Below are 12,880 nucleotides of genomic sequence, written 5' to 3'. Positions count from 1 at the left end.
CTGTATATGTGTGCACCTCCTTGGGCCCGGGATCCCCTGGAATTTAAACTGCAAATAATTGTGAATCACCATGTAAGCACCTGGAACCGAACCCGGGTACTCCGCAAGAGAAAGCACTCCAAGCTCCAGTTCGTAGGTTTCCTAATTGGATTTGCCCTTTACCGGAGAGCATCAACTTGGAGTGAGGTGGGCGGCGCCGTCAAAGGCGTCCCCGTTGGATGCTCGCGAGCGCCTCCTGCTGGCCGTCAGGAAGCTCGACCTGGGAGCGGCGCGGAACGACCCGCTGCGGCTGCGCGCTGAGACCGGAGAGGTCGTCAGAGAACGCTCGCTCCCGGAACGGAAACGGAAGTGACGTCCGTCCGCAGCGACCACCCTTCCTTCTCTGGGCCGGGCCGGAAGCGGAAGTTGCTAAGGGGTGGGGCGGAGTTGCCCGAGGAGTGTCAGGTTACCTTCCCGCTCTCGTCCCAGTTCCAGCCGCGGCCGCCCGAGCAGGTAAAGCGGTGCTCGGCGAGCGCGCGCGGCCCGAGGGGCGTGGTCCGCAGTCCCGGGGTCCCGGCCGGGTCTTTCCCGCTTCCTTGTGTCTCCGCAGACCCCCGCCATGGGCAACACGAGCAGCGAGCGCGCCGCACTGGAGCGGCAGGCCGGCCACAAGACGCCGCGGAGGGACAGCTCGGGGGGCGCCAAGGATGGGGACAGGCCCAAGATCCTGATGGACAGCCCCGAAGACGCCGACATCTTCCACTCCGAGGAAATCAAGGTGCTGGGTCGAGGGGCATCGGAGCCCTTTTGACTCAAGGGGAGGGTCCTTTTGCTGTTGTTCCCGCCACATTCCCAGCGTCATACCTGAAGGGAGCTGGCCCTGTCACAGCCCTCTTTGCTGTCCGGGAACCTGTGCCTAATTACCGATGGGAGAGTCACCCTGGGCTTCGTTGAACATCATTAAGGAGAAAAGCAGCTCTGGGACCGAGTTGGAGATTCTTAATTAATTAAGAGTCGAGCTAAACTGTAACTGAGCACCAGTGTCTACTTTTTCTCTTAGGTGTAATTGATTGCGCGGCTTCGCAACACTTTTTTCCTCAACTTCAGGCCGACCGGCTTTTGCAAAAGTTGGGCTGGGAGTGTTTTAGTGTTTCTTTTGTCGGTAAAACAGGAGCACATATGTTAAGCTGAAAATGAAGTTGACTAGCTGACCGCCAGAGGTGTTTAGTGCTGACAGTTTCAGTCTACCTTGCTAACTTTATTTTAGATTCGGCAATTCCACTTGAGGTCAGTGACCAAGAGTCACTCTGAACGGCAGCCAGCAGCTAATTACCCCAGTTCTCTACTGCTTTACTGAAATAATGCCTTGGACTTTAAGCAGACCAGAGCAAACAGTTTTTGCAGGCCAAGCTAAAAGTTCCTGCTTGAGCCACATTCTCTTAAAACCACAGTGATGTGGCCAGTGCTTCCGGCTACTGGGCCCAGTCCAAGGGCATTCAGTGATTCTAGAAGAAAAAAAGCTAATTGCTCAGAATAAACTGCATTCAGGAAGGTTGACGCAGGCCAGCATAGTCTCTGTTACCTGGCTTGTTGCCTACTAATCCCCATTACTTAAACAGGATGATTGCCTGGCTGCTCATTCTGCCTTTACTCACTCCCCCTACCCCGCACTCCCCACCCCAATTGGGCTAAGTACTCACATTACTGTTCTCCAGATCTTAATTTTGGACCTAATTCTGACTTTAAAGAGCCTGCTTTTGTGGCACTTGCCTTGTGATAGGAATTAGTTTTCTGAGCTTGTTGCATTAGGGGAAAGGTGTGTGTACAGTGATCTTTAGCTTGTATAGCAGTTGAAATTGTCCCCACCCCTAGAAGTCATTTTGGCCCAAGGCAGTTTAAGAGGAAGTAAAAAGTATTGGTGTTGTAGCAGGTGGATATCCGCAGTGCCCTTTGCAATGAGCTGAGTAAACTTTTCTCCTTAAAAAGGAGTGGGGGTGGTACTGTTCTCTCCTGGGTCAGGGAGGATGCACTTGGCCAACATCCTTTCTCTTTTCATCAGCAGTGACTGATGGATCAAGTCAGAGATTATTCCCATTACCCCAGTTCAGCATTGTAGCTACAGTTACCTGTCCTCTAAAGCAGTGACTGTCCTCTTAGAGTCTAACAAACCTTTCACAGGGGTCAACATAACATGCCCTGCATATCAGATATTTGCATTATGATTCGTAACCGTAGCAAAGTTACAGTTATGAAGTTGCAACCAAGTCATCCTATGGCTGGGGGTCACCACATCCTGAGGAACTGTATGAAAGGGGCGCAGCCTTAGGAAAGGTGAGACCCACTGCTCTCAAGCAGTTCCTGTGTGTTATTTGTATAGTTCAGATCCCAAGACTGCCAGCATCTTTTAGATAACAGCAGATCCTATCTGGAGTGGAGGTAATAGAAGCCTCCTGGGCTTCCTTCCGGGCTTTCTCCCAAGCCAGAAGGCCCGTGTTTCAGTTTTCCTCTGACTAAAGAATAGAAATAATGCATATCTAACTGTGTCTCACCCCAGGGTTAGGTGTGTTTCTTTGTCTCTGGCTGGAGTAAGTTACTCTGACCTACCTCACTGGGTAATACCATTTGCCATAACAAAGGGACCAGTCTGTTTTATTTATCTAGTTCTCTGTACTCCAGCTCTTCCCTTACCATCTGATTATGTCAGTTTAACAAGGGAAATGGAGCGTATTAAACTCACCTTGGACTCTTGGCAATCTGCTTCCGAGTAAGCCTTGTAGCTTCCTCTAGAGTCTGTGAAGTCTGATTGCAGTAATAAGCGTGTCAGACTGTCTCAGTCTTCATGATACAACAGAGGCAGTTATTTTTATTATCTCCATTGGCAGGTGGGGGAACAGACACAAGTCTCGTGTGCCACAGACTGGAGCAGAGCTGCCTGATTGGGCTCTGCTGTTCTCTTAAGTTAACAGTCTGGGGTAGGGAGCTCACTGCTGACTGCCTGACCCCGAGTAAACACCTCTGCTTCTTAGGCTCCAGAGAAGGAGGAATTCCTAGCCTGGCAGCACGATCTTGAGGTGAATGATAAAGCCCCCGCCCAGGCCCGGCCCACCGTATTTCGATGGACAGGGGGTGGAAAGGAGGTCTACTTGTCTGGGTCCTTCAACAACTGGAGCAAACTTCCTCTCACGAGAAGGTAATGGTCTCAGTGGACAATATTTTTGTGCTGTGTTCTGATACTTAGCTATACATCTCTTCTGAGAAAGTTGCTCCTAGTGCATAGGAGAGAGTGCTGAGCTGGGACCATTAGGGGTGAGCCCATTACTGTACTGAACAGTCACTTCTGTATGGGACTTCTGGACCAGATGACCTCCCAGGTAACTGACTCCTGTGTGTTATTTTTGGAAGGTCGGAAAGTACATGCTCTGAAGACATCATTAGTAAGGGTATAGTGAGATACTTTATCAAAAACCCTGGTGTGGACTTCTGTCTCCACACCTTCACTTCTGGTAAACAGAGAGAGACCAAGCCCTGCTGAGCCGAGCCTGATTGTTGTCAGTTTACCTGTGTTTCCAGGGCCGACACAAGTCCACAGCAAGCTCAGGAGTGACAGGGTAGTTAGACAGGTCTGTGTAGAGAATGTCTATGTGCCCTGTTACACTGACTCAGTCTCTCCCTGTCCATGGCACACTGACAAAAGGGAAGGCTCTGCAGCCTGTGTTTACCTCTGTGGCACCCAGCCTGCCCAGTGGTATTCTGCATGGAGACTTGAAAAGCATGAACGGCCATTTGTTGACTTTCCAGTGTTAGGATTCTAGGTTCCTAGTATCTGAGCAAAGTGAATTTCCTGGGAACTCATGCCTGCTGCTCCATTAGTGGCTGTGATGGAGAATTGTCTGAATTGGTTGCCATGTTTGCTGTCATGCAGCCAAACTCTCAGTTGTCCCTGGAGTCAGAGGGCAGCCCACCCAGCTGAAATACTACTTCCTTTCTTTCTGCAGCCAAAATAACTTTGTAGCCATTCTGGACCTGCCTGAAGGAGAGCATCAGTACAAGTTCTTTGTGGATGGTCAGTGGACCCACGATCCTTCTGAGGTACTCACCTGCAGCCCTTGGCCCTCTAGTACCTATGTGCACAACCAGCACCAATCACCTCCCTTGTGAAGTGCTGTCAGGTCCCTCTTCCCTGTGTGTGGCTCTGAGTTAGATAGCTCCAGTTGCCAGCTCATTGGTATAATTGACCAAGAATCGCCAGCCAGGCAGTGAGGCCTTCCAGCCAGGAATTCTAGTCCTCTGAAGAATCCACAGACCTTCCATGTTATGATTTCTGCCTGTCTGTCTCTTCCCAGCCAATAGTAACCAGCCAGCTTGGCACAGTTAACAACATCATTCAAGTGAAGAAAACTGACTTTGAAGTATTTGATGCTTTAATGGTGGATTCCCAAAAGTGCTCCGATGTGTCTGGTATGAACAGTTACTTTATCCCACGTGTGTGCAGGCTGGGGCTGTGGCCTGGGCATACTCTGTTTCCCTTGCCTCTTACACTTGAGCAAGAGCTGCCCAGCCAGGTGGACATTGTAGCTCTCTGGGCCACAGCAGTCCCTTCCTAATTGCATCAGCCCTGGCTGTTGGAGTTTAATCCCGAAGAAGCCCTGAGTCTCTGCCCTCGTCTTGTGGGGTCCTCTGCAGTTCCATTTGGCTGTAGAACAGAACTAAACTCAGTGTTATGCCTTAGGCAGGCCTGAGATGCCTGAGAGGACACGTTGGGTCAGTAATGAACCAGTGCCAGGGAAACTGCCAGCTCGTGCCCTGCTAGTGGTGCCTGGAGAATTGCAGGCTGCCAGGCGATAAACGACACCTCAGTGACCTTGGCTGTCACTGGTGCGATTTATTCACACTTGTCGGGCTTCCTGACTGGAAGTGGCTCCCTATAGAAAACAGGCTGCGTGGCACAAATTCTCTTTTCTGGAAACCTGTTCTGTTCAGTCGCAGTAAACTAGTCTTCTAACCACCACGGAGCTTTCAGTGACCTTTGTTCCACCCACACCCGGGAAGAAGAGAATCCCTGGAAGGTCAGAGGGACAGCTCAGGAGAGAAACCATGTGTTAGAATCCAGATGGTCATTAGGTGTGCTTCTCTCCTTTGTGTGGAGGGCTGCTTCCTGGGCAGCAGTTCAGATAAGCTCTCAGCAGTAGCCAGCCATCAGTTTACTGAGGGCTGTCCCATCTCCCCTCAGTGTGTCTGGGATCTCTCACTGTTAACAGTTCTGACGCCACAGCTGTTATTGACTGGTGGGCTTGGCTGGCGGTAGTTAATGGTCAGGTTACGGATCTGGGCTTAGAAATCCAAAAACAGTGCTCTCTTACTGGGGTCATTGGCCGTTCCTAGATGACCACTTACACATTTCAGACAGCCAAAGGGTGTAGCCTGGAGGCAGTACACACTCTCCTCCCACCAGCTGATGCGGAACTTCACACCATACAACAAAACCTCCAGCTAAAGGTCTGGTTGATCATTTGCAGGCAGAAAGTGCACCACCCACTGCTGCTGAGCCAGATCTAAACTTCCTGTTAGACATTCAAGTGATTTGTTTGTTTTTGGTTTTTTAAATGCCATGTATTTCTTACAGCTCAGCTTTCTGCATTTAATGCTTTTCTCAGTTCTTGTACGGAGATGTGAAGGGAGCCTGACCTAGAAATTAATGTTGAGAAAGTTAGCAGCTCTTGGCCAGCCTAGGGATCAGGTGGCCAGAGCCCTGGCCACACTCAGATGACAGCTCAGTGCCATCTTCTAGCCATCTAGCTGTCATGATTCAAGGTGTTTCTAAGGCAAGGTACTGCACTTCCAGAAGTTTCTACTGTATAGTAAAGACACTCATATAGTAAAGTATATAGTGTAGGGCCAAAGACCCTTTACACATAGGTCTTTATTGTTATTTTTTTAGTGTGTTGGTACCTCATTAGACTTCTTTTATTCTGCCTGGGAGACTTTGTAACTTAGGCCTGGCCACTTAATCCCCAGCTTGAAGCCTAGAATTTGTGGCAGTTGCCAAACTCAGCCTGAAGTAAGAAGGAAGCCTTATTCTGCGGACGTGAGGCCAGGTTATAGGAACAGCTTCCCTGTGAGTCTGGCTTTGCCACAGCTGTTCTTTCACTGAGCATCTCAAGATACCATTGAGCTTTAATCCCGAGCACCCTAATTCTAAGGCATTTTCATCCCCTCTGTTTTTCCCTGTTTGAGCTTGAATGTCTTTGAAGAAAATACAAGTCTGTATTGAGAAAACCAGGACAGAAAGCTAGATGAGGATACCATGAATCAGATGCAGCTCCAGAGCCTATAGTCTGAGTGTCTTGTCACCATCTCCCAACAGAGCTGTCCAGCTCCCCTCCAGGACCCTACCACCAGGAACCTTACATCTCTAAACCAGAAGAGAGGTTCAAAGCCCCGCCTATCCTCCCGCCACACCTGCTGCAGGTCATCTTGAACAAGGACACGGGCATCTCTGTGAGTACTCCCATCCAGAGCTCCTTTATGCTCGCTTCTTACGAGGCAGTGGTTCTCCCCTGACATGGACACAGCTACGTGTGAAAGGTTGACATCCTGTTACACACCCCTTGGTCAGCTAGATCTTGGAATTTCTCTTGAAGCTATAACATTTTAGAATATAGATTTGGTTACTAAGTTACTTTTGGAAACATCAGCCCTCCTGAGGCAGAATTCCAGCTGTCTTAACACATTTTCTCTATACCACATCCACCGTGGTAGAACGTGGAAGGGCAAGCAATGCCCACAAGATGACTGACCCACTCAGGGTGCCTACATTAATCCATGTTCTGCCCTCATGACCTAATTCATCACTAGTTAGGAGCCATCTCCCAGCAGTCACTGGGGACATTAAGTTCCCAGGACAGGAGCCTTAGGGACAGAGCAAACTGTATCTGGTGCTAAAGAAACCCCCTCACTCAACACTGCACCCAGAAGCAGAGACCATGTGCTGGTGAGCTGACTGTCTGTGTGGAGGGTTCCCTACTGCAGTGTCAGGATTTATTACTCCATTCTTGAAGACATGCCTTTCATCAAGGCACCAGACTCCATTCTGCTGTGTCCAGGCACAGATCCCAGCTAGTGTGGTCACTCCTTTGAATCCAGGAGGAGGTCAATAGTGAGGACCAGTCAGCTTCAGACTCCACTGACCGAACCATGTGTCCAGTGCATATTGGTAACACTTTAAACAGGTAGCCAGTGAAGAACTGCAAGGACCCTTAGCCCACTCACTCTTGTACAAAAGTTCAGAGGTCAGAGTCACTCAGTACCTCCTTAGCTAGGGAGACATACACACACACACACACACACACACACACACACCCCACACACATGGAGGCATGGCCAGGGAGAGGCTAGAACATGGATTCAGGAAAACTGTGCCTGCACCTCACTGTCAAAGCAGCCTCGGCTCTTAGAGATCTTGTCTCCAGTTAGGGAATCTTATTTAAGCTTCACAGTGAAGAGCCTAAGGTACTCTGGTACCCCCAGGCAGCGCTCAGAGTCCTAGAGGCTTTTGGAAATCTGCAGTGCTGTGAGTAACTGTGGTCAGCCTGTTCTCACGCTGTAGCTCCTCTCACAGTTGTCTCTCCCACCTGTCTTGTAGCTTTTGACCGGTGTCCTCCCCAGAATTAGCATTCCAGTTCTCCTAGCCTGTTTTTAAAGATTACACATATGGCCGGGCGTTGGTGGCACACACCTTTAGTACCAGCACTTGGGAGGCAGAGGCAGGCGGATTTCTGAGTTCGAGGCCAGCCTGGTCTACAGAGTGAGTTCCAGGACAGCCAAGGCTATACATGGAAACCCTGTCTTGGAAAACCAAAGGAAAAAAAAAAAAAGATTCCACATATGTCTCCCTGTGGCTGGCTTATTTATGTCCACAGTCTATCCATGTTGTTGCAAGTAACAGAATTTCCTTCCTTTTTTAAGGCAGAGCCACCTACTGTTTTATTTTCTTTTCCTATTGCTGTGATAAAATCTTTCACAAGAGCAATTTAAGGAGAAAGGGTATATTTAGACCCACAGTCCCAGGTTCTAGTTCATCCTTCCAGGGGAAACAGCAGGAGTTTGAGGAAGGGGTCTCATTACATCCTAAGTCATCCATGGTAGATGCTGCCTCTGGTTACCTCCTGTGTCCATTACAGGGTCCCACGGAATGCTGCTGGGCTCCAGTTAGTACAGCACCACAGTGCCACGTGCATGCCACGTGCATACCACATATGTAAATCTGCTCTCCGAGGCCTTTTGTCCCATCTTGGCTATTGCCAAGAGCTTTGCAATGACCATGGGACTATCAATGTCTCTTCAGCATCCAGATTCTGTTTTCTTTGGACACATTCATGCATGCGTGCACATGTATGGGCACACAGACACATGGGTTGGGTGGCTGAATTATATGGTACTTCTGTGTCTAACTTTAGAAATCACTCATAATGTTTTCCATAGACTATACTTATTTCTGTGCTCATTAACAGCACAAAGTAGATTTTAAGTGTTTTTTTAACCACACAAACACACAAAGGAATGAATATATTAGAGATCCGGTATAGCCATTCCACAGAACTTTATTGCATCCCAAATGTGATGTGATCTATATATTAGACAGCTTTAAAATTGACAGATTGAAACTGTATTTTTTTTTTTTTTTAAAGCTCCCAGCAGCAGTTGGTTGAACCAGCAATCAGCTGAGGTACATAGGACATCTCCTTGTTCTCTTATCAGCAGCCATCCTGCTCTGCCTGCCCAGCAGAGGCTCACTGTTAGCCTCACAGCAGGACCTGTGCATGCTGGGAGGCCCTGCAGGGGCAGAGCTAGACTAGGACCTGGCTTCTCAGCCCTTCCCACCCCACTTCTTTTTCATGTATGCTCCTGTGAGTCCAGGTTGTTTGTCCCCAGCAGATTTTCCCAGACTTAAACATAACCACTGCAGGGCTCTGTAGGATGCAAGCAGCCACTCCTCAGGACACCACTCAGAGCCCTCAGGATGCCTGTGCATGGCAAAGGCTGTCCAGCTTTGTTTGGAAAAGGCCTGGTCACACCCGTTAGAGCTCTTGGTTTCCCTCCACCCCGAGGCCTCAGGCCTGTTGGCAGCTGTGAGATCTTGAAGTCACTTCAGGACAGGGATTTCCAGAGTATTGAGTAACATGTCCTCCCCTTGAGGAGGGACCTCAACCTCAAGCTACCAGATTGGTACCCTGTTGCCACTCATGTGGGTGCATTTTCTTAAGAGTTGGGAATGTAGATTGAAAAAGCTCTAGCTGTCATTCTTTCAGGTAGAAATGTGAGGTGGTGTGCACCTGTCCACGTCTAGAGTCTCCTGCTGTGACATCCTTCATTGTCTAGCTGTAGAAATGTGGCTTACCATCCTCTTCTCGGGAACATGGAGCACACAGTGGATCTTGTGCTCTGGAAAAGCATTTTCAGTTGGTCCCTGGTCTTCTGCCTCTTCTCTGTAAGAGAATGGGGTAGGGCCTGTCTTAAAGGTCTGCAAGAATACTTAAGAGAAGTGCATTCCGTAGTGTCTGGCTGGCATGAGGATCCACCCTTCTCACCTCTGCAGTTATCTCCATAACTCACACTGCCTGCCTTGGGAAGACAGGTGAACCCCAGAGCCTGGCACCTCTCCTTGGCTACCCTGACCAGGCCATGAAATAGGAGGCGGGGAACATTTTGACTTCTAAATCCTATTTGCTCATATCTCCCTTTGTCCCTCAGTGTGATCCAGCGCTGCTTCCGGAGCCCAACCACGTCATGCTGAACCACCTCTATGCACTCTCTATCAAGGTAATGACCTGTCCTGCCTCAGAGCCATTTCTGAGCCTTTTCTGAGGACTCAGCATTCCAGGATGGCTTGAAGTATTGACAAGCAGAGCAGCCTTCGGGGTCTGACAAGCTTGGGCTCTGAAGGCAGGCCCAGGAGCTGTGTTTGTAGTGATCTTGTAGTGATTCTCATGTTCTCTCAAGTCTGAGTCCCTGACTCTGGTCATTTCCACCCTCTTAGGATGGAGTGATGGTGCTCAGCGCAACACATCGGTACAAGAAAAAGTATGTTACCACCCTACTCTACAAGCCGATATGAGAAGATGAGAGCCAGCCATGGACCACAGAGACAGCAGGCGGTGCTGGGCTCTCCATGTGCATGCGCATTCTCCCTCACTCTGAGACATCTCACCCACCCTAGTCCTCCTTGAAGGTTTGTCCAGGCACAGCCAGAAATAGGGATGGGACTGCAACCTGCAGCCCCAACACCACAGTGCACGAGGCTTTGTACTCCAAGCACCACCCCCTCCGCTGGCCAGAGATGTCTACAGCCAGACCTGAACCTGAGGAGCAGGAACTGAAGCCACACAAAAAGTCCTCATCTTCTGCATCCATGAGGCTGCTTTCCTTGGCCTGTCCCTGCTAAAGCCTGGCTGGGGAAGAAAGCAGTGTTCAGTCTTGCCTATCCTTCCAAATCAAAGCAGTAGATTGTAGATCCTATGGAAATTCAATGTCTGATTTCCGGATGCAGCTTTGCAATCGTTTCCTGACACTGTGTGCACTAAGACGTTTTTAACCAGAGTGGCTGGCTGTCCACTCCTACTTAAGGCAATAAGTCACCAGGATGAGACTATAGATCATGTGACTATATTCAGCAATAATCGTTCTCAAAACAGACTTTAAAACCCACTGCCATTTCTCCATTAAGCCGGGTGATCTTGAGGACTGACCACCGTGGAAGGTTGTCCACACCTTATTTCAATTGCGTTGTTTGCCATGTTACCATGACAACCTGGTTGAAGCATCCACCTCCTTTTAGTTCCAGCTTGTGCTCCTCAGCTGGGGACCGTGTTTCTAGTGAGGAGAGTATTGTGGTGGTTGCTCTTGCTTGTTCTAAAAGAGCTCAGAACCCTACAGCAGACTGCTGGTTTTCCAGCAGGCTTAGCAGGAATGAACCTGTCTTATACTCCGTCTGGTTTCCATGGTGATGTCACAGATATACCCATTGGTACAGGTTCCTGTCACCTGTCAGCAGGGGCAGGCACAAGCTCTGTGGTGTCCAGTATTTGGTTAAACCTAGTTTTGGGTACCCTTTTGTTACTGTTTTCAAAATACTGACATGCTGTCATCTTGATGTACAAGTTTCAATAAAGCTTTGTAAAAATAACTGGATAATTTTTGACTCTACAATTTTTTCTGAAAAAAAAGAGTGGATCTTCAGCCAGGCGGTGGTGGCACACACCTTTAATCCCAGCACTTGGGAGGCAGAGGCAGGTGGATTTCTGAGTTTGAGGCCAGCCTGGTCTACAGAGTGAGTTCCAGGACAGCCAGGGCTACACAGAGAAATCTTGTCTAGAAAAACCAAAAAAAAAAAAAAAAAAGTGGATCTTCCAGGTTTATTTGGTGCTTTCCTGTGGTACTCTAGTAGCTGTGAGTGCCTCTGGCTGAGGGTCAGTACCTGATTCACCTCACCTGTGATGTGATGACACCTGCGGGTTGCCTCTGAGACTGTCAGAGGAACAGCTGGAAAATCTCACATCGGAATTAGCTAGTTATTGGGGCGCTGGAGAGACAGCTCAGTTGGTAAGAGCACCAAATACCCAAGGATGAGAACTTGAGTTCAGGCCTCCAGTATCCACTTAAAAGTTCTATGTGCTTAAAGCCCTAGTGCTGCAGTGCAAAACCAAGCAGATCAAGAGCTCAGTGCCAAGCAAGTCTAGTTAAAGCATGAGTTTGACGTTCAGTGACAGATCCCATTTCAAGAGAAAAGGAGAGAGCAATCAAGATGCCTGGTGTGGAGAGCCACTTGAGCCGCGCCCCTGGCTTCCGCCATCCCAAGAGTGAGCGGTCTCATAAACAAAGCCCTTATTTGGCTAAGCTTGCTGCCCTTGGTTGCTTCTGCATTTGGTGACCTATCCGCTTTTGCCACGTGGCCCATTGGGATTGACTAAGCTTGGGAGTGCTTAACGGCTGAGGGTGTTGCCCTTGGTGCTGAAGTTTAATGGCCGAGGGCCTTGCCCTTGGAGCTGAAGATTGTTCAAGGTTGATGAATAAACTGCTAAAAGAAGAGCTCGTGGGTCGCGTCTTTCTTGCTGGTCGAGGCGGATACGATAAGTAGCGGTCTGAACAGAGAACTCACTCCTCCTTCACTCGAGGAGACTCAGAACTTTTTGCAGTCAGGGCAGCCGGTTGGTAAGTTCCCAGGTAAGTTGGGGCAATAAGGACCTCGGAAGTAGAGACTATAAGGACTCCAGGAAGGAGCGATAAAGTTTCGTGGAGTAGAGAACCAAAAGTAAAACAAAAGTAAAGATGGGCGCCTCGCAATCGCACCCAATTTTTCTGGCTCTTCAAGAGCTGTTATTGTCAAAAAATTTAGAAATTAAGAAGAGTACACTGGAGTGGTTCCTTAGTGAGTGTGACACTGCTGCCCCTTGGTTCGCGGTGTCTGGGAACCTCACCCTTTCATGCTGGGATAAGCTAGGGAAGGATCTAGATTTCTCCTGGGACCAGAGTATTTTGAAAGCAGGGGTAAGACCTGTGTGGAAGCTCATTAGGAGCCGTTTGGAGGATCAGCGCTGTTATAAGGCCGTGGAAGAGGGGAAAGCCGCATTAGAGCAGCTGAAGGAAGAGCGATCTGTGAAGTCAGAGAAGGGAGCTTCAGATACCGAGTGGTCCGATATAGATGAGGAATTACATACAGGTTTTGATTGAGAAGATTGAGAGAAGCTCTATTAAAGAGAAGCGCAGGAAGAAGGGCCCAGAGAATGACACGGGCCTCCCAGGCTGCTTACCGTCAGCGCCTCCCCCCTATAATCCAATCAACAGTGGGGGTTCAGGCCGCTCCTTTTGCCCAGAGGTTTGGCGAGTGGTGAGGTCGGAGCTCCAG

The 12,880-nt window shown here is 49.2% G+C and overlaps 1 protein-coding gene across 1 annotated transcript; it reads left to right on the top strand.

The window, feature by feature from the left end:
* Nucleotides 1-371: 371 nt before the first annotated feature.
* Nucleotides 372-11,166, top strand: Prkab1 (protein kinase AMP-activated non-catalytic subunit beta 1). The gene is made up of 8 exons (XM_031337609.1): nt 372-492; nt 590-757; nt 3,006-3,169; nt 3,975-4,068; nt 4,323-4,437; nt 6,344-6,477; nt 9,730-9,798; nt 10,016-11,166. The coding sequence occupies exons 2-8, from the start codon at nt 599-601 to the stop codon at nt 10,091-10,093; spliced, it is 813 nt and encodes a 270-aa protein (XP_031193469.1). The 5' UTR covers nt 372-492; nt 590-598; the 3' UTR covers nt 10,094-11,166.
* The last annotated feature ends 1,714 nt before the right edge of the window (nt 11,167-12,880 follow it).

Source organism: Mastomys coucha, unplaced genomic scaffold, assembly GCF_008632895.1.
Source record: "Mastomys coucha isolate ucsf_1 unplaced genomic scaffold, UCSF_Mcou_1 pScaffold22, whole genome shotgun sequence".
NCBI classification, from domain to species: Eukaryota; Metazoa; Chordata; class Mammalia; order Rodentia; family Muridae; genus Mastomys; species Mastomys coucha.
The sequence above is the reverse complement of the archived record's forward strand: the minus strand, read 5'-3'. Positions and strand labels throughout refer to the sequence as shown.